Source organism: Neovison vison, chromosome 10 (genome assembly GCF_020171115.1).
Source record: "Neovison vison isolate M4711 chromosome 10, ASM_NN_V1, whole genome shotgun sequence".
In the NCBI taxonomy this organism is placed as follows: domain Eukaryota; kingdom Metazoa; phylum Chordata; class Mammalia; order Carnivora; family Mustelidae; genus Neogale; species Neogale vison.
This window is the reverse complement of record NC_058100.1, coordinates 36,988,253-37,013,702: the sequence shown is the minus strand read 5'-3', so window position 1 is coordinate 37,013,702 and position 25,450 is coordinate 36,988,253. Positions and strand designations below refer to the sequence as shown.

Genomic DNA, 25,450 nt, shown 5'->3' with positions numbered 1-25,450 from the left:
TCGAAAAGAAGTCTATTCAGATCCTCTGCCCGTTTAAGTGGGTTGTTTGTGTTTTTGTTATTGAGTTGTAGGAGTTCTTTAAATATTTTCAATATTAACCCCTTATTGGATTTATCATTTGCAAATATCTTCTCCCATTCAGTACAGTGCCTCTTCCCATTTTGACAGCTTCCTCGGCTGTGCAGAAGCTTTTTAGTCTGATGTAGTCCCATCTGTGTATTTTGCTTCTGTTACCACTCCGTCTGGAGTCAGATCCAAAAATTATACCACCAAGACTGATATTAAGGACCTTACTGCTTGTTTTCTTCTACCAGTTTTATGGTTTCTGGCCTTACAGTCAGCTCTTTAACCTAATTTGAGTTAATTTTGGGGTACAGGGTAAGATACTGTCCAGTTTCTTTTTTTTTGTTTTTGTTTTTTTTTTTGCATCTGGATGTCCGGTTTTCCCAAACCCCATTTATTGAAGAGACTGCCATTTCCCCATTGTATATTCTTGCCTCCTTTATCATAAATTGACCGTATAGGTATGTGCCTATTTCTGGGTTTTCTTTTCTGTTCAGTTGATCTATGTGTCTGTTTTTATGCCAATACTATACAGTTCTGATTACTACAGCTTTGTAATATAGCTTGAAATCAGGGAGTGTGATGCCTCAAGCTTTACTCTTCTTTCTCAAAATTGCTTTGGCTCTTTGGGATTTTCTGTGGTTCCTCTACAAATTTTAGGATCATTTGTTCAAATTCTGTGAAAAACACCATTGGAATTTTGATAGGAACTGCATTCAATCTATAGATTGTTTTGGGTAATACAGACATTTTTAACAATATTAAATCTTCCAAATACTGAGAATGGAATAGCTTTCCATTTATTTGTATTACCTTCAATTTCTTTCATCAATATCTTCTAGGTTTTAGTGTACACAGCTTGCACTTTCTTTGTTAAACTTATTCCTGGGTATTTTATTCTTTTTGATGAAATTGTAAATGAGATTCCTTATCTTCTCCTCTGGATAATCTGTTGTTGGTGTGTAACAATGCGATGGATTTTTCTATTTTGATTTTGTACCTGAAACTTAATTTATTGGTTCTAAAAGTTTGGGGGGAGTGTTCAGGGTTTTCTATATACAAAATATTATCCTCCACAAATACTGATAGTTTTACTTCTTCCTTTAGAATTTGGATGGCTTTTTTAAAAAATGCTTTGGGGTTTTTGTTTTTGGTTATTTTGTTTTTTAAGAGAGGGAGGAAGGAGAAAGGTGGGAGACGGGGAGGAGGGAGACAGAGAATCTTAGGCAGGCTCCCTACCGAGCACTGAGCTTGACCCTAGGCTTGATCTCATGACCCTGAGATCATGACCTGAGATTCAACCAAGAGTCAGACACTTAACCAACTGAGCTACCAAGTGCCCCTTAAATGTTAATTTAGAAATCTGAAGAATTTCAGACTCCTTTCAAAACGATTTGATACAAGGCTTCTTGACCAACAACAAAATGTTATACATGCATGAGCATTTTGACCAAATATGTGAAAGAAGATGTCTGTTCCCAGGTAAGTTGATAAGCCACGACATCTTGGGCAAGTATACCAAGGCGGGGGTGGGGGTGGGGAAGGGTAGGGAAGAACTATTTCTCTTTTAACAATAACTTGATCGATGTACCGATGCTCCTGGCTATCAAGTGAAAACAAGATGACCAAATTTGCTCCTGATGAAGGACTGCTATTCAAAGAACCAATACACTACTCAGTAGCTAAATGTCTAATATATATAACTTTTTAAACAACAAAAGGATAAGATTGCGGGTAGAATTTTTCTTTTGCCACACTAAAAGAAAAAACGTAGTTTGACAAAGCTGTTAAAGATTTACTTTCTTAGAAAACATTGAAAAGTCTGTGTGCATTTTTCTCATTAAAAAACCATTAGGTCATACAAACATGATTCTTAAGGATTATAAGTTACCTTTCAAGTCTTTCTTTAGTTTTCTGAGATCTTTTTGAAAATCTTCAAACTTCATCTGTGAGGCCTGAAAAAGGTCCTGGGGCTCTGGCAGCGGAAAAACGCACTGTTCTTTTCCAGCATCCTAATTAGCAAGAAACACACAATTTTAAAACGAACCAGCATTAATGTAAATAAGAACGCAACAACAATGGCGATCACGAAACAACAACAAATCCCACCCATCACTCAACAACAAAGAATAACAAAACTGAACTATACAGAAAAACTGTCTTACCTCATCAAAATTTCGAAGATAATAGGAAACAATATAGGACAAAAGGCTTCTGCTATTGTCCTAGGCAGAAAGACCAAAGTAAAAATACATTTTTAAAATCATGAAGTCTACAGTGTCAAGTAAAATACTTTCCAGTAAAACAATATATAAATGAGAACATTTGGAATAAAATGTGAAATTCTGTATTTCAAAGAACTCCAGCCCCTGCATCGAAGGAGTTTCATGGCACAGAAGATCCTGTTTTTCCCAATGTTCTAATCTGAGCCCCAGAGGGAAAGACAGATGTTCAAGGGTGGAGCCTCCACGGTGAATCCTTGATTGTTTTGCCCTCCTTGATCAGATAATTCGTTCATTAATTGTCATGTTTTATTATTAAAAGGTATTAACTACATTATAGCTGAAATGACCAAATATTGCCGGCATCAACACACCATTTCTGGACCAGCCGGTATCATTCCGACAGTAGGACTGATTGAAATGTGTTAGTTTAAAGATTAGGAAAAATCAAGTTAAGTATTATTTTAAGTAAGCAGAAGCTCTAAAAATGCAAATACAGATTATAAATTGCTATGTCAACCACTGAGATTGAGGAACTAATATCCTCAGAGCTACAAATAATGCAATGTGTTTATTTCTATAGAAAAGAAAATGTAGGACTGTTTCTATACTAACAGTATTCAATGAATAGCTTTTCATCCCCTTTCTGGCACATTTGGGGGAATTTTTAATGATTTCTCTTTTTTTGCATCACTTGAAATTAGTACTAGATAACTGGAGTGTGGGAGAACAGATATACATTTCTTTTAAAAATATTATGACACAAACTACATCCCCTGAAATGTTCAATCTTACCACCATTTTCTCCCATCTGTAAAAAGCAATATCCCTTTATAATTTAATCTGACATGCTATGGTAATACACCTTTTAGAGACTTCCCTCATGATAATTTATAGTAATGATAATATAATAAATTATTATTATACCATGCAGTAATATATTACAATAATAAAATATTTATTAGAAAGAATATTTGCTTATGAATAATGTAAGCAAATTTTTTTCCTCTTTCCTAACATAAATCAATGAAATGGTTAACAGCACTTGAATTAGTTAACAAAACATTTATTAAATGCCTGCTGATAGGCATGCCGAGTAAAAATTCTGAGTGATCTAGCTCTGTCCATGCAGGTCTACAAATAGTACTAAGATGTAGACACAGTTGTATTTGTTTTATGTAGAAAGAACCAAATCAGGAAGACTTTGCCTAGCTCTTATTAGAATGCAAGTGAAATTATAAAATAAAAATCTTGCTTCCTGATTTTATCATCCTTTTTATCTAAATTATTCCTTAGTTATTTAAATTTTAAAATTTAACTTACTGGGGGACTGAATAAGATGTATCAACCAATAAAAAACAAATTAATCCCTTATTCATATGTAATTAGAATTATCAGAATATGTTTCTGATCCATTTTTATAAATTAAATATTATGTTGATGCTATTTCTGTTCCAGGGTTGTTAGCAAATGTTACCTGTTTCAATCCAACAATCAGTTGTTCGGAACTATTCAAGTGCTTAGAGCTTTTGCTTTTGAACCACTGTGATCTATCATGCTAACATAATGGAGGTTCCTGTGAAACTTGTTCCATACGAATATAATAGCAACTTTACAAATAGAACCAGAAAAATCACAAAAACTATATGCTGCTGGTGTTCCAAGACAGGATGATAGCTTTATTCAATTTTGGAAAAGCAGTGTGGGAGAGTTCACAGAATTCAGTGAAGGAACGGTGAACGAATGAGTGCCAGTGTGAAGGAACAATCCAAGGCACTGTCGGCCAACACAAACCAACCAAAAAAGTGTCTCTTTCTTATGTGGGAAATTACGGTTGACCCTTGAACATGGGTTTGAACTACATAGGTCCACTTACACACAGATATTTTTCAACAAATAACAGACAGTACTGGAAATGTATCTTCTCTTCCTTATGACTTTCTTAACATTTTCTTTTCTCTAGATTATTGTAAGAATACCATATATGTGACACATAACATAGGAAATAAGTGTCAATTGACTAATGTTATTGGTGAGGCTTCTTATCAACAGTGGGTTATTAGTAGTTAAGTTTTAGGAGAGGCAAAAGTTACACGTGGCTCTTCAACTGAGCAGGAGGTCAGTGCCCCTGCCCATTTCCAGGGTCAACTATATTCATTATCTAGGAAGAGCAATTCTAGTATTTCCATTTCTATGAGTCAGTCATTTACAGATTTATTATTTTAAAAATTGACCATAATTGCCTTAATTACATGGTTCTGGGTGGACATTCTTTTATCAGAGAAACAGAATCTATTACTTTCTAAGTTTATGATCTCAGATATTAACCCCAACCACCATGGTTCTTTCCCTAATATTATATTTTTACTGACACTCTCATAATCTCTTCCATATTAATTTTAAACAAATACAAGTACAGAAGTAGGATCAAAAATTAATTAGTCCTGCAAAAAGACTTGGCCCTTCCCACATATACCAGTGTGAAGGGGAGGATGACATGTAGAAAAGCTTCTTTGCCATTTTCCTCACACTCTACTTTCACCCACGTTTCTTTCGTTGTTAAAACACAAGCCTGCCGGCCTCTATTACTTAACAGAGAAGAGAAGAGGAAGACTGTCTGATTTATGAAAAATAATTAATCCTCAGACTCCCAAAGAATAAATATAAGCAGACATGGTAATAATAGGGTGAAAAATAATTATTTCTATTTTAAAAGTCCTCTACTCGATTATTCATTAGACACAGGATTCAGAATTTTTCACTTCAGGGAACCTTATTCACAAAACCATAAACATATGATGGCCACATACTTTTTCCTAGCCCAGAACATAAAGACTTTGGAACATAAAGAAACATTTATTACAATAGGCTTAAAGTCCAACTTATTATGAAATAAAACATCTAATCACCAATTTGCCTGCATTCGTTCATACAAAACACTTACACTGCTTTTGACATCTTTCAGCTTTGGAAGAATGTCTAATCCGAAGCCGTCTGCCTGTCCTCGCGTCTTATTCCCACCGTTCATGTAGTTGCCAAAAGCAAGAACCAAACCCAGGATCTGCATAACCCCTGGGCCATTTTTTAATGTCTGTAAAACAGAATAAAGAACATTTCTCACTCAAAGTCTTCTTTGGATTATCTTAAGTCAGTGGCAGATATTCATATTATACTGATCATCTTGGGTCACATTCAAACTGTATCATTGCTTATTATTAGGATATTTTAAGAGCAGTGTTTCCAAAGTTAACTTTAAGAAGCTGTACCACCTACAAGCATTCAGGTACACATTTGTAAACTAAGAGATCTCATTCTAGGCTATTTCTGGGATACAACTGCGTGGAAAACAAGTAAGGCTATCATATGAGAACAACTACAAAATCCTGTCATTGCCATCTCCCTAACTAGACTCACCTCTGGAGCAATAGACATTTTTGGCATCTGTTGTGGGAAACCAAAACACAATTGGAAAGATTAATTTCCAAATTTAGACTTATCCCTGAAAAGTTCATATTTAACTTCTTCCAAAACACAAAGCCTAGCTGGAATTTGCGCGTCTTCTTTCTCCTGAAAACGTGTCTTTGATAACATCTTGCTAGCTTTCAAAACGACTGACCACAACCAGAACGAATGGTACTACGGATATTTGACAAATTGTTCTAAATGGCAATATCGGTAACTTCCGCCAGGCATTTACTCTTAGTTTTCAGAAGAATATTTATCTCCTGTTGAGTCCTACAGCTGTTCCTAGATTATCTGGGGAGAATCATTAACAATTTGTTGAAGGCCCCTTCCAAAACTGAGGGAAAGTAAATAAAATGCCCTCAAATCACATCCAATCCAAAGTCTGATGCAGGAGAGGACTATAGGAAGTGACGAGTTTGTTTTGGCAAGAGCAGGAGGGACAGAAGCCACAGAGGCAGGAGCATGACAAGTGCCCTCCTGTAACAGGGCCCCTTGGCGGTAGGAGCCTCTCATTCTCTTCGATCTTGAAACCAGTCGTGGTTTGTTCTCCCCCGTGGAACCGCTCTCCTGCAAGCGTACGTGTACTTACAGTACATGAAAGAAAACGTTTTCGAAAATATGAACCTGATCGGACACAACGAAACGTCAGAACTCAATCGTCAGCATTCTGTGGCCCAGAACCCACCTCGCACAATTTCTGCAGCAACTCCAGTTTGCGACGAATTGAGCAAATGCTTTCTGAAAACGTGGACTGGAACAGAATACAAAAGACTCGCTCTGAGAAGTTGGGGATTAAGGACAGTTCATAAAGGAACCTAAGGAAATAAAGCCAAGTGAAGAGGAAAAATATAATTCATATAAAGAGATGCTTATCCTATCATTCAGAACAATTACGCCGGGAGAACACCACGTTTCTGAATGGAAAGAGGCTGCCTGGAGTCTGGCCGCCTTCTACAAGGTCCTGAGTTTGCTTACTGTTCGGGCTTGTCCAGAGACTTGGCGTTCTCCTTGTCTTTGGAGGACCGGCCGTGCTTCTCAATTTTTTCCAGCTCATCTGACTGTGCTCTCTGGAAAAAAAAATAATGCCAAGCGGTTATCCAAAATCTGGGGAAATAAATCTGGTAGATTATGATAATCTTAATACAGCCAAACTCTCTATATTTTCATATTTCTTAGCATCTGTTTGCCGTAAAGCTTGACTTCATTCATGAAGGCATTTTAAACTGTAAATATGTTTAATGCAAACCAGATCACCTCGAAACCTTCCAAATAATGTTATTGGCGATTAGTGATCTGCAGAACATTTATTTATTCAAGTATGCTTTAAAACAATACAGTTTTCCTCTCTGGCTTTTTGGCTATTGGTAATATGCTTTAGAATACAAGAATTTCATTTTGAAAATGGTATGCCTTACTTAGAAATCAATCAAGTTAAATTTGGAAGTAATGTGATCCTAATGTTATAAGATTTTTAAAGCAAAAAAGGTACTTATTTAACTAATACAATCATTGTTTATGATTTTTCTTTTTTTTTTAGGGGAAAAATACAATTGAATTATTTAGTCCTAGGACAAAAATAAAAGGTTTTGATTCTTCTGCTAAATTTTCTTTTTGACACAAAAATGGCTTCAGGCTTCTTTTCTTCCAAAGTATCTTCCTTTACCCTTCATCCTAAATTTCTTTCTTTGTAGGAGAGTTTCTTCTGCATTTTCAATATATGGGAGAAGATTTTATAGACATTGAGAAACACAAATCTATTCTTTATGAAAATTTGGATGCTTTTTATGTGTAGTCTTGTCTTTATTTTATAACTCAGGAAGATGTTTCTTTTTATGTGTAGTCTTGTCTTTATTTTATAACTCAGGCAAACACAATATTTCTATGCATTAAGAAGTGGGAGTAGACTATCATACCTTGAGTTTGAGTCTAATCCTCAGAACTTAAATTCCCTTCACATTATTTTTTGTTTAAACATTAAAGCAGTTTTGCCAAGAACTACTGTATAAGATAAAACATGATAGCCATTTATAGAAACTAAAGATTTCATCTGAAAAATAGCTATGTAATGTTTTTATTCACTGATTATTTTGAAATGCAGGTTTTCGGGTGATAGGATTGACGAGCAAAGACTAGTTCCAAAGCTTCTTTTTTGTTTGTTTGAAGACTGACAGGTCCACACCAAGATACACCACATGAAGGCTTCCAGTCTCTATAATCTCTCTATTCTTTTAAAAGGAGGGGTGTCTGGGTGGCTCAGTGGGTTAAGCCTCTGCCTTTGGCTCAGGTTGTAATCTCAGAATCCTGGGATGGAGCTCCGCATGCATCCCAGGATTCTGAGGCTCTCTGCTCAGCGAGGAGCCTGCTTCCCTTCCTCTCTCTGCCTGCCTCCTGCCTATTTGTGATCTCTGTCAAATAAATAAATAAAATCTTTAAAAAAAAAAAAAAAGGAATGAGAAGTACTACTACAGCAGAGAATTAGTCTGCTATCTTCAAGCCCAACCACATTCAATACTCAAAACCTAAACAGGGGGCACAAATCCACCTTGCTACAATCTGATGTAGTCATTATGTTGGTTGGTTTAGTTTTTGTTTTTTGAACTTGACATAGACTCAACCTACATGACTAGAAGCTGACTCCATGGGCTCCGTAATTTCCCTGGGTCTTAAATAAACACACACAAAATCTCAAGAAACAATGACAAGAGAAATGAAGATGGCTAAGGTAAATCATAATAATAATTGAATACAGAAGAGAAAGATAAAACTCCCCAAAGTCTTGAGGACAAAGGGACTTTCTGGCAATACTAGAGTTTATTATCCAAATTATTCAGTATGCATAAATCATTAATTGCACAGTTCTTTATACTTGTGCTCTATTAAACCATTTCTGCTGACTGTAGAAAGAAAGCTGCCCTGGGTTGACAGGGCTGCTTTATGGATGAAAAAGAGAACTAATTGCCATTTGATGCCTCAGGGACCTGGGCCCCTGGGCTCTCTAAACAATAGAAATTAATCAGAGGCCAAACAGGAGTTGAAGGCAAGGCTTGACTTGGGCTTCTGCAGACGCACAAAGGAGACCAGCACAAAAAGAAAAGCTTCCTCAGGCTGAGTCCAGGAGGAGAGTCAGGGAGCTTTTTAAATTAACCTAGCTGGAAAAAAGGTGCCATCTGAGCATACAGGGGCGGGACTTCTGAGCACCTGAAGGTCATGCTTCTTCGTATCCTGCATCTCTAACACACATGTTAAATCTCCACCCTGGGCATGATTTTTAGTATTATAACGAAGGGAAAAGTTGTGAAAGGTCCATGTGGGGGTCCATCTGGGCACAGACTGGTTTGGTCTGCTCTTTACCAGTCTATGGCAAGCATCCCCTGTCCATAGTCCTGCAAGACGTGGTAATCAAGAGGCACAGACTTTGAGTTCCCTGCCCCAGCCTCCCCCAGCTCATGGAGGCAGCCAAGGAGCACTGGAGGGGACTGGATTCCAGTCCCTAGTTTGTCTCATATCCCTGATCCATAAGCCCCCTTCTTCTTCCAAATACTTGCAAATGTAATTTTATGGCATTAAAAATAAAATCAATTTTGGAGGCACCTGGGTGGTGCTTAACTGAGGTTAAGCATCCGACTCTTGATTTCTGCTCAGGTCATGATCTCAGGGTCATGGGATCAAGCCCTGTGATGGGCTCCCCACTCAGCAGGGAGTCTGCTTGAGATTCTGTCTTTCCCTCTCCTTCCACACTTCCCCCTGCTTGTGCTAATAAAGGAATCCTAATAAAATAAAATCAATTTTTAAAAAATCACTAGCCACCTTACCAAAAGTCTTTAAATACAACGAACCTACCAAGCGTATGGTGGTAGACATAAAATTTCCAGAAACTCTTACTTCAGAGTTTGACTTTTATTTTTGGCAACAAACGTCAACTGTTTTCCTTGAAGGGACCACTTACTCTGCTCTTTTTCAAGAAAACGTCTATTGAATGCCAGTGTATTAATAACCCCAGTTTGCCAGTCAGATTTTCAAAGAGAAATGATATCCAATGAAAAAGGGCTACCTTGGGGTGCCTGGGTGGCTCAGCGGGTTAAGGCCTCTGCCTTCAGCTCAAGTCATGATCTCAGGGTCCTGGGATCGAGCCTCACATCAGGCTCTCTGCTCAGCAGGGAGCCTGCTTCCTCCTCTCTCTCTTTCTCTCTGCCTGCCTCTCTGCCTACTTATGATCTCTCTGTCAAATAAATAAAAATCTTTGAAATAAAAAAAAGGGGGGGATACCTTAATTCATGACAAGTGCTTTATTTTTTAATTTTTTATTTTTTATAAACATTTATTTTTATCCCCAGGGGTACAGGTCTGTGAATTGCCAGGTTTACACACTTCACAGCACTCACCAAAGCACATACCCTCCCTGATGTCCATAACCCCACCCCCCTTCTCCCAATCCCCCTCCCCCCCCAGCAACCCTCAGTTTGTTTTGTGAGATTAAGAGTCACTTATGGTTTGTCTCCCTCCCAATCCCATCTTGTTTCATTTATTCTTCTCCTACCCACTTAAGCCCCCATGTTGCATCACCAATTCCTCATATCAGGGAGATCATATGATAGTTGTCTTTCTCTGCTTGACTTATTTCGCTAAGCATGATACGCTCTAGTTCCATCCATGTTGTCGCAAATGGCAAGATTTCGTTTCTTTTGATGGCTGCATAGTATTCCATTGTGTATAGATACCACATCTTCTTGATCCATTCATCTGTTGATGGACATCTAGGTTCTTTCCATAGTTTGGCTATTGTGGACATTGCTGCTATAAACATTGGAGTGCATGTGCCCCTTCCCATACACTACATTTGTATACCCAGTAGTGCAGTTGCTTGGTCATAGGGTAGTTCTATATTGAACTTCTTTAGGACCCTCCATACTGTTTTCCAGAGTGGCTGCACCAGCTTGCATTCCCACCAACAGTGTAGGAGGGTTCCCCTTTCTCCACATCCTCGCCAGCATCTGTCATTTCCTGACTTGTTGATTTTAGCCATTCTGACTGGTGTGAGGTGGTATCTCATTGTGGTTTTGATTTGTATTTCCCTGATGCCGAGTGATATGGAGCACTTTTTCATGTGTCTGACAAGTGCTTTTTATAGCAAAGTACTGTACTGTACTTTGCCAGGCAGCAGAAACACCTTATGAAAGAAATATACTCAAGAGTTGAGGTTTAATAAATGTAATAATTTTCACTGTTCATGAGGTGTCTGGGTGGCTCAGTCGTTAAGCATGTGCCTTCAGCTGAAGTCATGATCCCAGGCTCCTAGGATCAAGCCCTGCTTTGGGCTCCCTGCAGGAGGGGAAGCCTGCTTTCCCTCTCCCACTCCTCCTGTTTGTGTTCCTGCTCTGGTTGTCTCTCTCTGTCAAATAAATATAATCTTAAAAAATAATAATAATAATTTTCACTGTTCATTAAAGACACTCTTAAATAAATGTGGCTTTCTTTCCCCCTGCAACTGAAGAATCAGAATGACCAGTACGTGTGGTGCCACTGCCTTGACTGAGGGGGCAGTGCCAGAATGTCTGCCCTTCACTCCTACTGAACCATCAGTGCAAACACTTACACTGTCAAGAAAGCCAGTATCAGCTTAGTGCTGTTATGAAATTCCTTTTTAACTTGTAGACCTCCTTGCAAAGAAGTACAGAACCCCTGGGCACCCATGGACCAACTCTGGGAACTGAGATTTGGTAAAAACTTCCTACCCAACTGATGATTAAATTATCTTCAACATTCACCATATTCAAACACCTCCAGTGACAAAAATTCACTGTCATCTTAAACTGATCGCTACATCGTTAAAAACACCATCCCAAAACAAAAGAAGATAAACAAACAAACCAACAACCTTCTTTATATGAAACAAAAATATTTCCTCTACTTTCAGACATTGGCCCTTGGTCTATTCTCTGGGGTCAATGGCAAGTTCCTTTCAAATATTTGGGAAAGGTAAAATTTTCCTCATTTGTCTTCTGTGCTAAGCACTTTGGTTCTTTCATTTTATATGGGATCAATGTGAGCCTATCACAATCACAGGTCGTGTGTGAGTAGGTTCCCGATGGCTTAGAAATGAGGCCCCCATAACAGTGTCACATCCCTCCCCCACTGTCGTCTGCAGCTCAACTCCATCACTCTAGAAAGGCTATGCTGTTAGTGTCAGCTAAAATGGAGGACAATATTTAGAGGAGCCCCAAGCCTCAAGGTATCAGTTGTCTAAAACCTTTGAATTATTTTTCATGTTTACAGGCTCTATTCTCTTTCTCCTATTGATTGTTTTGGACTCAAGCCTAACAACACATTTGGGGTTTTTTCTATATACAGTCAACGATTCTAAGATTTTATAGCTTGAGATCCTAATTCTGTCATTCTATGGAGCGAAAAATACTTTGAGTTAGGGTAACATGACAGAGCTTCAGAAAGAAGAGGAGATAAGACCCGTGTTTTGAGGAATACGCTGGTTCCAGATAGATGGAGCGCTAATCTCATTGACTGGCCTCTAAATCTGCTCTGCTTCTTAGAACCCCGTCACTGCTGAAGACACAGGCATCCACCTGATAACTTGGACTGTCACACCCGATCTTCTCCCTGGAAGACGCATCATTCACTTTGGGCTGCCGCTCTCGGCTTGGCTTACGAATGGTTTCCTCTGGAAAGCCTGCCTCAACTGCCTGGCTCTCCATTATAATCATTCTCTTTCCAAAGTGATAACACAGAAACTTATATTTGCTTTGTCTTACGCTGTGCTTACCACAGCATCTTATTGTTGATAAAAATATATGCTTGCGCCATCTATGGATTGGAATGTCTTGAGAATGGCCATGTCTCAGGTATCTCTATGGTCCTAGTAACCAGTATGGCTTATTGTATATAGTGAATAATATTTTTTTAAACACTGAAAAACTGTATCAGTAATTGAATATGACCAAAGAAGGCCTCCGAGTCATGAAGAGACAGGACAAAGAGAAGGGAGAACGACTGAACAATATAAGAAGTATTGAGGACATAATGATATGCAGATTTTTTCAACTATTTATCATCATGCCAAGAGTATATTGATGGCACCTATGAGGTCGTTTGAACTCCAAAATAGATACTCTGCATGCGTGAGACAGAATTACTCATTTCAAATGCTAGTACAAAATAGCTAAATAAAAATAATAAGAAAGCTATGCCTGGCAAAAGTACATATGAATTCACTCATCATCAACATCACTGACTTGTGTCCCTATCACTGAGCTCATGCAGAGATACTAGATGTGTATAGGTACAAGAAGCAGGACTGAAAAATGGGTTTTTAAGCAATGGTTAATCAACTTGGCAAGATTCTGCTATTCATTAATATACCACGACCAACTGTTTCTTGCCCATCATCTTGGCTTGCTCCTTGCAAAGCATGAGAGATCAAGCAAAAGTCAGTTATTTTCTACCTGCTAAATCTACATAGTATTGCTCTTAAGTGCAATTTATGTCAAACTAGTGGTTATCAATTTGTACTAGAACGCAGAGGTCATCTGGATAATTTTGGTTTTGTTTGGCTTCAACGTAAATTTAGTGTCAAGTGTTCTCTGCTCTACTAGTGTGAGGTAGTAATCAAGGTCAGATTTTAAAACATGAATTTTAGGGATTCATTCATCCATTCATTTAAAGGCCCAGTACTTACCAGCATTACACTAGACATGAGGGATAAAAGATACGTAAGTTAGGCTTCAGATTCAAGCAAAATCCTAAAACATAATGGACCAAGTAGCTCATAACACCATTCTTATTTGCATAACTGTTCTGTAGTGATCTTCCCCCACTGCTTTTTAAAACTACATATGACTCCCCTATATGAAGAGGCTACTGATCTCACTACCATACCGGTGTAGATTTGTTGAGATAAGTTCATTCTTCATTATGGCCAAATACATGGGCAACACAGTAACACATGTACACATCAACTAATAACATCAGGAAATTTCCAAGCTCCAAATATTCACATCACAATCTTTCCCTTACCCAGTCCTACTCACTTCCATGATTAAATCAGTTCATTCTCTTTCTTTACTAGATATCCCTTCCTGGACCCACCCCAGTTACCTGCAGATTTACACAAGAATATCTTTTTCTCAAGATTTACTGTGTTTGCCTGTAAATGAAATGGACCTCAGTTGCTGCCAAGCTGGATGTTTTTACCAGTTACCAAAGATTCATCACACTTAAAACCCAGGAACACTCTTCACCTAACCACTGGCCAAAACGAACACAGAGTCCAGGCTGTCTGTCATCACTGATTTCAGCATATATTTTGAACTCCACTACCCCTGGCCCTGATACCTCCTTAAACTGAATCTTGCAACTCCTAGGAAGAAGTGTTACTTCTACAGAGAGGAAGGGATTGGAGAGCAAGGGGTGGAGAGGGAAGGAAGAACACTGAGATCAACTGGTATGCATCTTCACTGCCTGAGTCTATTAATGGTGTTAAGCAAATGTTTCTCAAACAGTGTTCCAAAGAACACAAAGAACAACACTTTTATTCAACATAGTACTAGAAGTGCTAGCATCAGCAATCAGACATGAAAAAGAAATGAAATGTATTCAGACTGGCAAAGAAGAAATCAAACTCTCTCTCTTCACAGATGGCATGATACTTTTAAGTGGAAAACCCCGAGTATACTCAGGGTTGTATACTACATCCATTTTTAAGACTCATACGCTAAATACTCTTAGAAGTTATATTATTGAAAAAAAAAACCTATTCAACAGCAATCCTCATACTTGATAACAAAAATGCATGTGTGCAAGAGACAGACAGAGAAGATGACAGTAACACTCCCAAACAACCAGTGTTCTAAGTGGAAACACTGCCCCTGGCCAAACTTCAGCAGTCCTTTACCCAGTGTGTTTTATTTATCTATTTTTTTGCTCATTAAAACTCTTCAGAGTGTAGGGACAGAAGGAACATTCCTCAATATCATAAAAACCATTTACAAAAAGCCACAGCATAAATAATTCTTAAAAAAGATAAAAACTCTCAGCTTTTCCCTCAAGGTCAGGAACATGACAATGATGCACACTCTCACCACTTTAATTCAACACAGTACTAGAAGTACTAGAAGTCCTAGCATCAGCAATCAGACAAGAAAAAGAGATGAAATTTTTCAAACTGGCAAAGAAGAAGTCAAATTCTCTCTCACTGCAGATGGCATGATACTTTATGTGGAAAACCTACAAGACTCCACCCCCAAATTACTAGAACTCATACAGCCATTCAACAACGTGGCAGGACACAAAATCGATGCACAGGAATCAGTTGCTTTTCTATACACTAAAAATGTAACTACAGAGAGAGAAATTAAAGAATTGAATCCATTTACAATAGCACCCAAAACCATAAGATACCTTGGAATGAACCTAACCAAAGAGGTAAACACTCTATACTCTACAAACTACACAACATTTATGAAAGAGATTGAGGAAGACACAAAAAGATGGAAAAACATTCTATGCTTATGGATTGGCAGAATAAATCTTGTTAAAATGTCTATGCTCCTAGGGCAATCTACACTTTCAATATCATGCCTATTAAAATACCATTGGCATTTTTCAAAGAGCTGGAACAAGCAATCCTAAAATTTGTATGGAACCACAAAAGACTCCAAATCGGCAAGGGAATGTTGAAAAAGAAAAACAAAGCTAGGGGCATTGTGTTGCTTGACTTCATGCTATATTACAAAGCTGTGATCACCAAGACAGCATGGTACTGGCACAAAAACAGACACATAGATCAATGGAACAGAGAGCCCAGAAATGGACCCTCAACTCTATGATCAACTAATCTTTGACAAAGCAGGAAAAAATATCCAAAGGACAGAAAGACAGTCTCTTCAATAAATGGTGCTGGGAAAATTGGACAGCTACATAGAGAAGAATGAAACTAGACCATTTTCTTATGCCACACACAAAGATAAACTCTAAATGGATGAAAGACTTCAATGTGAGATAGGAGTCCATCAGAATCCTAGAGGACAACATAGGCAGTATGGGCATCAGCCACAGCAACTTTCAAAACACGTCTCCAATGTCAAAGGAAACAAAAGCTTTTGGGACTTCATCAAGATAAAAAGCTTTTACACAGCAAAGGAAACAGTCAAAAAAACAGAGAGGCAACCTACAGAATGGGAGAAGATATTCGTAAATGACACTATAAAGGGCTGGTATCCAAGATCTATAAAGAACCTCTCAAACTCAACACCCAAGAAACAAATAATCCAGTCAAAAGATGGGCAGAAGACATGAACAGACATTTCTCCAAAGAAGACATATGAATAGCTAACAGACACATGAAAAAATGTTCATCATCATTAGCCATCAGGGAAATTAAAATCAAAACCACATTGAGATATCATCTTGCACCAGTTAAAATGGCAAAAATTAACAAGGCAGGAAACAAAAAATGTTGGAGAGGATGTGGAGAAAGGGGAACTCACTTACACTGTTGGTGAGAATGCAAGCTAGTACGGCCACTCTGGAAAACAGTATGGAGTTTCCTCAAGATGTTAAAAACAGAGCTACGACCTACGACCCAGTGATTGCGCTACTAGGTATTTCCCCCAAAGATGCAGACATAGTAAAAAGAAGGGGCACATGCACCCCAATGTTCATAGCAGCAATGTCCACAATAGCCAAGCTGTGGAAGGAGCCGAGATGCCCTTCAACAGATGAATGGATAAAGAAGATGTGGTCCATCATTACAATGGAATATTACACAGCCATCAGAAAGGATGAATATCTAGTTTCTTTCAATATTCACAATAAAGCTAATCTTTTTTAAAATGTATTTTTATTTTTTTAGTTAACATATAATGTATTATTTGTTTCAGGGGTACGTGTCTGTGATTATTCTTTAAATCTTTCTCTTTTTCTTCAACATCATCACCCCTGTCACTTTTATGTTTACTAGGTGATTCTGCCTCCCAATATTGTTCCCTTTGATTATAATCTTCTTTTCCTAGACATCCTCCCATGCTTCTGCTGGACCCTCCACTTCAGGGACTGCATCCACTATCCAAACACTAACGGCAACCATCTTTAGCCCATGTTTCTCAGACAAAAAAAAAGTCTAAAAATAAACTCCTATATACTGCCCCCAAACACTCAGGAATCCTGATTCCAGTAAACTGGGAATCCAGTCCCCAGTCAGAAAGCTGGGCGTCATGCTGGATGTCTGTCTGTAATTCACTTCCACATCCTTTGACTCACCAAGGCCCGTCTCCACTTCCAGTGCTATCATCTTTGTCTAGACGGCTGCCACCTCTCAGCTCAGAGACTCTGATACCCTGCCTGGTCTATCTGTTATCACCCCTGACTCTAACATATGTCCTACACAGCACTCAATTTTTGTAAAGATGCTCAGAAGAATACGTACACTCTACTTAAAATCTAACTGTTATTCTTAGAATAATACCACAGACCTTAATGTTTCTACAAAGCCCGCATGGCTCAGCACCCCCTCACCCTGACCTTGCTCTACAGCCCATCTCGTGCCACACTCCCACGTGCTGCATACCTTCTGTTCTCTATGGTTGCCCTTCGGCTCCTTAAATAGATCACACTTCCTCTTTCATATGTGCTTCCCCTGTGCGTACAACATAGCCCATGCTTCTCATCTTCCACAGTACCCAACACTTCCCTGGTTCAGCTCCAAACTTTCTGCTTTGGGGATGTCTTTCTTAACCTCCTCATCAACAATGAATCTTTCCGCTAACTCATCCTCACTGTAGAAATGCACTTTACTTCATAGCACTTCTCACAATGATAAATGAATATTTAAAGCCTAGCTCCATATTAGAAAGAAAGCTCCAAGAGCACAGGATAATGTCCATTTTTGTCCATCACTGTAAGACAGTACATGCCTGCAATAACCAGACATTTAATGATTATCTGATGAAGTAATAATAAATGAATGAATGGAGTCTTTAAATATATAAATTCCTCCAAATTCCCTCATTTATTCCTATCATCCTATCTCTTCAGTCTCGGTTTTTTCTTCGGCGTCTCTCCTTTCTGCAACAGAAACAACAAGTACCAGGAGCTAAAATGATGGGTCCACTACCAGTGACTGCCTTTGGAGAAGTAGAGGTCAAGATATTTGGTAACATCAAGGACAACAGCCAGGAAGCCGGTCTACACTGGATGGTGGTAGAAGGAAGAGTAGGCCCAGTCTCCAAAGAATGTAGTTGTCTTTGCTTTATATCTGTGCTGTGAGTCCAGCAGCAGCAGCATCCTTACCCTTTCTACATAATTTACCTGTCCAGTTCTCCTTGTTCACCAGCCCCCTGCTCTCAGTCAGGTCCATGTTCAAACTTATCTGGGAAAAACAAAATCCTCTTTTTCTTTTTCCTATCAAAATCTCAAGCTCACTTCTTCCTTGACCAACCACATCCTGAATCCCTCCACAACCCTCCATCGCTTCCTCATTCCAACACAGTATCTTGAAGACTTACCGACTTCTTTCCTCATCTTTTGTTTGCTTTTTGAATCCCTGCAAACATGCTTCAACTATTACTTAAATCACTCACACTGAACTCAACAAGGACCTTCTTGGAGTCCCAGTCGTAAGTTTTGTCTGCAGATAAAACAAGAGCTGATATTTATCAAGTACTTAATACTTGTCAGGCAACTCTTCCAAGTGGTTTTACGTGCATAATCTAATATAATCCCTACAGTGCCCTAGAGATAGGTGTCACCATTGTCAATGCATCATCAACAGTGTCAAAAATCCCATTTTTTATAATGAGAAAGTAAAGTCTTTAAAATCTCAACTAGTAAGTGCAGGTGCCAAGATCCAAAGATAGAGTGGTTCATCCATCATCTCCTGATGTCAATGGCCCTACATTTCTTCAGAAAGCTCTACTGAGCCCCAGGCTACCTACTGAGGGGTTCCACATCTTTAAAAAAAATCAACATGAGGACCAAGATGAAGTCATTACACTGCTAAGAGTCCTTCTGCAACTAAAAATCCTAATTCCACAACAAACAGAGGGTTTCAAAAATGGAAGGCAGTCCAGTGGGCAGCCCCCTCACAACGCAGAGAATGACATGCGCTCCCTAGGTTTTCTCTTCCATCCATTCAGCCTGGATGGGGTATTAGAGAAGCCAGGAACCTGGAACTACCAGCAGACACAGGTTAACAAACAGATTTTAGAAAAACCTATTTCTAGGAAACATGATCTAGCAAAACAGAATACTTTTCTCTTCACAGAGTCCTACGCTAGCCAAAACACCAAAGGAAATACCGGCCCTTCGTGGAATCAGTGTTGCAGGTGGAGAACTGACCTTCCACCCAATGTGTCAGCAACACGGTGAAGCTCCTCGGTGGGGGGCGATGCTATTAGCAATCTGCCTCCCCCGACGTCCTCCTATCCTGGTGTCTGGGGGGCCCAGAGGGCAGCTGAATTTCCATTCCCCTCCCCAGCAGGAATGAGGTAGAACAAAGTGGTTAAAGGCAGTGTTAGTGAGCATCACAATCTCACTAGAAAATGGGCAAAAGACACAAACAGATATTTCACCGAAGAGAATACACAGAAGAAAAATAACCTCGAGAAAAGATGTTCACCGTCAGTTTCCATTGGGAAAATGCACATGGAAATCACAATGAAATATCACTACACACCTATTAGAATAGCTAGAATGAACAGATAGTGACTTGTCCCAAGCCAGGATGCAGCAAAACTGGATCTTTTCTATATTGCTGCTGGGAATATAAAATGGAACAGCCATTCTGTAAAACAGCTGAGCAATTTATAAAATCTAAACATATACTTAACATAAAAAACTGTATTGCACTCCTGGGCATTTATTACAAATTAAAGAAACTCAAATCTACACAGAAAACAATTTAACGTACATGAATGTTCATAACAGTTTTATTTGTAATTGACAAAAACTCAAAACAATCTAAATATCCTTCAAAGAATGAAACACATTGGTACATTCATACCATGGAATGTATGGGTCCTCAGCAAAGGAAAAATGAGCTTTTGATACACTCAACACTTACATGGATCTTAAGGGAATTATGATGAGTGAAAAAAGCTAATATGAAAAGGTTCTATATCATTTGATTTCATTTATGTAACATTCACAAAATGACGAAACTTCAGAGATAGAAAACAAATTATAAATGGGAAAAGGGAAGCTGGACAGTATAACTGCAAATGGATGGCATCAGAGATCTTTGAAGAGGTAGAACAAGCCTACATCCTGATTACAGTGATGGCTATAAGAATCAACATACAATAACATACAATAATCAACATACAACAACATGCACAGGACTATGTCCATATACATGTACATGCATGCAAACACACACACACACACACACACACAGGAGTGCATATGAAACCAGGGAAATCCAAAAAATGTCTATGAATCATATCAATGTCAACTTCCATGTTTGAACACTGTAATCTGACTTTAAGTTGTTACATTGGGAAAAACTAGGTGAAGGCTATCTAGGCCCCCTATGTATTTTTTGCTATGTCCTCTGCAACTATCATTACTTCGAAATCTTAAAAACTCAACATGTCCCATTGATGAACTGTTCCTTTATGTTCTCAAGTCTGTACATCCTTCAGGTACCCTAATGCGGGCTTTTGACCATCCTCTCAAACACCCAAGAAGGAAGCCTAGTTCTAATCCTTCCCCTCCCCCTTCCAGTTAGGCAACATGTCCTATTTCTTTCATCCCTCAAGACTCAGAAACAACGTTTCCCTCTTCAATCTCGCTGCCTCCCCAGAGCCATGGGACCACAGCCATGCCTGTCAGTTTTAACACCTGTCCCAACTTGAGCTCTCATTCCCCTATTGTACCACTTTCCAATAACAGAATTCCTTATCCCAGAAACATTATAGTTTTCCACATCTAAGCCTTTGATCAAACTGCTCCATCTGCTGAGAACAACCTCTTGTCTCTTCTCTCAAGCATACTGCCAGCCAACAACCCCAAACACCATCGCCCCACTCTGACGATTATCCCAGCTCCCTCAACAGTAAATAATTGTTGCCTCTTTAGCAACTATCCCGCTCTTTCCACAAAATTATAGCCTCTAATTATTCTGTTTCATATTTAGCATCAACCGTCTGATCTAACAACCATCCATCTGATGGTTAGGTTCTCTCATTTTATTTCAATTATGGAATGGACTGAGGACTTCTCGGGAATTGTAAGGGGAAATGCTTCTGCATTATTAAATGACCACTTAAAATATACGTTCGTACATTACATACTCAACAGTTTATGGGTGGTCTATAGACTATTGGTTGACTCAAACTTTCTCTAATCTTGAACGCTAGCTTTTTAAGAGATACACTTTCTATAGTTAACAGACACATATTCCAGCCCCCCCTCCCCCAGATCTTTCTTTCTCAGGTACAATAAACAACTGGGATGTCTTTAAATACCAAGGGCTGAGGGCAATTTGCAAAATGGCTGCCATATACACATAGCAATCTAAAGCTATATGTCTAAGGGCTGAATGGCTCGTCAGAGACCTGAAAACCTTGAACACTTAACCATATATTGGCAAGTATGCGAGTAAACAAGAAATTCTGAGCCAAATACACAAGAAATGCCATCTGGAATCATTAAACTTCCTAAAGAATCATAGCGAAGGGAAATATGTTAAGAGTTTTATTAAGAGAATTGACTATTCCCTTAATAAATTGGTTGTCCAGTTAAATTTTAGTCGCAATCATGGGAACAAGGAGGGAAGGCGGATGACCTTTCAAGCTCCTATGTCAGAACGATCAAAAGTTATTCCTGTCGTGCATGATTTCAAGTCATGATCCAGCTTTACTATTAACCAAGGCTCTTAGTAGGTACTTAAAACAAACAATGTTTGCTACCACTGAAAACTTTCTACTTCGTATGACCATACACAGGCCAAACCTGAGAGTCCCCTACATAAACCACAATATTCCTACTCATAAGTACATTCCTGTAACATCAGTAGATTAAAGAGATTTAAAGAAGGTATAGTGAACATTCACGGCATCAGGTTGGAAAAGTGTATCGTGTTGCTAGCCAGCTGCACCATTTTTCTACTGCCTGCGCACCCTCATGGAGAAATACCGGGAAGTGCTTAGTGTGTGTGTCAGAAGAGACTGTCACCTCAGGAGAGCGGAGTAGTTATTATAGAGGGAATGTGCAAAAAATGCTTTCTCTACCCTCCCAAACTGAGAGGCTTGTTAATGTTCTCAAAGAGAGAAACACGAGGCAGATCACAGAATGGGATTTATATAAAAAAAACAATGGCTGGGTGGAGAGACAGGTTTACCGAAAAACACTCAGTGCAGAAGTGGACCCATGCCGTTCAAACCCATGTTGTTCAACCGTAATCTAGCTAAGAAAACTTGGCAAGGCTAGTGTTACAATTCATCGTAGCAGCTATTTATAAAAATAAATAAACTTTTTGTAGTGTTTACTGTGTGCGAAGGCAATGCATTACTAAGGGGGAGAAGCCGACAGAGCCGTCACGCTACGGGAGAGTACAGGAGTAGAGATCACCAGCGTATGGTATGGAATATATAGGCCAGTGCCCCGCAGAGGACAGCTGTGCTCCTCTAAGTCTGTAATAGGGAGGGCTGCCTGAGGAAGGAAGAACTGAAGATCCGGAAACGTTCATGAGAAGATGGTAGTAGGAATTTGCTATCTCAAAGGATAGTTCTTTCCTTTCTGTTCTAGTGGAAGGACCAGGGAGGCTCTGAGAAATGGACAGGTCAGGTGGCTGGTAGGCAAGCAACTAAGCTGCAAAATGGTCAGTAGCCATGAACTCTACAAGCCAAGAGTGAACGTGAAAATATCAAGTGTTCTCCGACGAGTCAACATGTTAATATCACAATCAAAGTAAAACCTCCTATTAAAATGAGGTGAAAATGTACACGAACGATCCCACATCGTTTCTTTCCACGGCAGTTGTGTTCAGCATTTTAACTCTCGTTTTCCAAGGACTTCACAGGAGATAGTTACTTCATCGGAAGAAACAGAGCTATCAAAAACTCAATAATGTTATGATTTGGCAGGCATTATCACATGTTAGAGGAACAAAAAAGAAATGTAATTTCTGGTTTTTATTAAGTCTACAGAGTCAATCTGTAAGTGATTCAAGATCTAAAGCTTTTCCTTTTTAATTCTGAAATTCACCTTAAGCACATTTTTACTTGAAAATGAGCATACTTGCAGGAATTCCATGAACCAACTCAATAAAACAATGAAATATGAGAGTATTGTTTTAAAATAGCTACGTGAAGAAAGCCAATACTCCTCTCACATTTGTTTGAAGAAACTAATGATTAAATGTTGCTTAAAACATGAATCAGTTAAATACCTCTAGGAAGTTATGGGAACACAGATGGTTAATCCAATTCATTTTCATTAATGTAATAGGGTATACACTTTTGAGGACGCTGTATCATGTGACATGCGCTATATCCTTCTTCCAGATTAAAGTTTATGGTATGTCAACTACTACCCTAAGTAAAGATTACTAAAACTATAAAGTATGCCTGTGAAATCCAATCCTGAGAAGTGTAAAGTTAAACCTCTAATTCTTTCTACCCTACTTGCTTTTTTTCCCCCTCTCCTTCTAATTGGATTAGAACTGTTTAATTACAAAGAGGTGTGGGATTTTTTTTTCTCTTCCTATATTTTTTATATTTTTTCTTCATCTGAACTTCTAATAGGATTCACTTCAGGGTTTGGCTTGGTTTTAATATTTAACAGTTAATGTTTCTTAAATATGAGATAAAGGAAAAACTGAACCATTATCTAGGGAAAAACATGGTCATTTTGACAGACACATTTTTGGCTTGAAATTAATCATTCAAAACACTCAAGAAAAAAATAAGGACTCCGCCCTAACTACTCTCCACCGCTTTTCCACGGCCCATCACTTTCCACCTACCTGCAAACTCACCTGGCCACGTAAGGAGGATGTATTAAGAACTGGGAGCAATAGATATTTTTAACCAACTGTAAATATTATATACTGTTTATGAAGGAACTTTACTCTCTGAACTCAATGATAGTCACGAACCCCAAATAAACTATAAAGATTTTTGTTTTAAAAAACTCAGTAGGATGTACTGTATTTAGTAACTATGTGGTTTCACTAGGTTTTAATTCCTCCGTAAACAGGAATCGGGCCCTCAGGATTGTGGTTTTTGAAATTAGGGTGTGTTTAGATTTGGAGACTGCCCAAAATTCATTCACATCTAGAAGAGAAAGCTGACTGCCAAACATATGCAATGAGGGGAGAAAAAAAAGATTACATTCTAAATAAGGTTTGTATAACAAATACTTCCATCTGTTTCACAGAGATCAAACAGAACTACTTTAAAACAGTCCGATGACATTTAAGCATCTGGCAAAAAGAAAGTGTGTATTTATGGGAAAGGATTCAGGTTAGCTATGTTTTTTGTCCTCAAGGATAAGTAGTGGAATGGTAAATACGATTATTCCTCATATTGAATGGTAAAAAATTGAGTTTATATATTATTTTTTTACACATGAAAATTAAATGTCCCCTCAAATATCACTAAAAAGTATTAAGGAAAAATTAACACTCTATCCAGGTATCTTTCAAACACTGTTTCGGATCAGAGATTAATAATTACAGTTATTAACACCATAAAGTCTAGATTTCCAAGGAGAACTCAAGCCAAGTTCAGGCATGAACATATCACTTTTTCCTTCTGGAAACACCTTCATATGAGCAAGGCTCAGGTCATATGCAGGGATGAGTCACCAAAAAAAAAAAAAAAAAGCGAGCCTCAACCCTCCCTACCATCCATGCCAGTTATTGCCTCTCAGCCCTCAATTTAGCACATGAACCCATTCCGGGATAACGGATGGAGCTCACAGAATGTTCTAACATGGTGTTAACCTCTGCCGGTCGGAAGCCCTGGAGGGAAACTGCAGGCGGAAGGGGGCTTGTCTTCCTGACTCTAGCACACAAGCCTTAGCCTTTCATCCTCCTGCTGCACAGGTAATCATGGGTAGAGGTGCATGAGGACACCTGGGGGTCCTCTGCCCAAAGTGCGGCAGCAAACCAGAGCGCAGAACCTCACGCAACCAAGGACAGGTGACCTCTTCACTCCTGACGAGGACAACGCGCTCTGTATGCCTTTGCACCAGCCATGGCTCACCTGTGACCTGAGACCTGTTTCTTGGTCTCGAAGCACAGACACTGTATGCTCTGGTTTCTTTCCCTCTCGGCATCCTGACTCCTGCATGTCTGCTGACCTGCTGTCTCCTGCTCGCCCAGACTGGGGAGCAGCTATGATGCAGGCAGAACAGTAGGCTGCACCCGTACATTCTCCAGGGAGATCTGCACCCCAGCCTTAGGGAGAGAGCTCCCCTCTCAGTATTTTCCTTCCTTGGGCACTCTCCCCTATCCTGGGATACCACCTAGAGTGGTCCTGACATTCCTGGGCTCTCCTAGCACGGGTTAATCATTCACTATAATAAACCTCCATAGACACTACTCCATGGTTTCTATTTGTTGACCGGACCCAGACTGAGGGACCATCCCACACCTACCTTCCAGCCTGAGATTGCTGGACAGGATACCCACAGACCCCCTTGTGTGAGTGACTGGACAACTCAAACCTAACAAGGCCAAAATGGAA

At 39.0% G+C, this 25,450-nt stretch overlaps 1 protein-coding gene across 2 annotated transcripts in view; it reads right to left on the bottom strand.

Moving 5' to 3' along the window:
• The window catches only part of FMN2 (formin 2), a 366,439-nt gene that overhangs the window by 132,758 nt on the left and 208,231 nt on the right, over positions 1–25,450 (bottom strand). For both annotated transcript variants that reach the window (XM_044267009.1, XM_044267010.1), the window contains 5 exons: positions 6,726–6,817; positions 6,436–6,565; positions 5,230–5,376; positions 2,229–2,288; positions 1,955–2,075 (listed from right to left, as the gene is read on the bottom strand). In XM_044267009.1, coding sequence (XP_044122944.1) covers positions 1,955–2,075; positions 2,229–2,288; positions 5,230–5,376; positions 6,436–6,565; positions 6,726–6,817 — 550 coding nt within the window. The remainder of the gene's footprint in view (positions 1–1,954; positions 2,076–2,228; positions 2,289–5,229; positions 5,377–6,435; positions 6,566–6,725; positions 6,818–25,450) is intronic.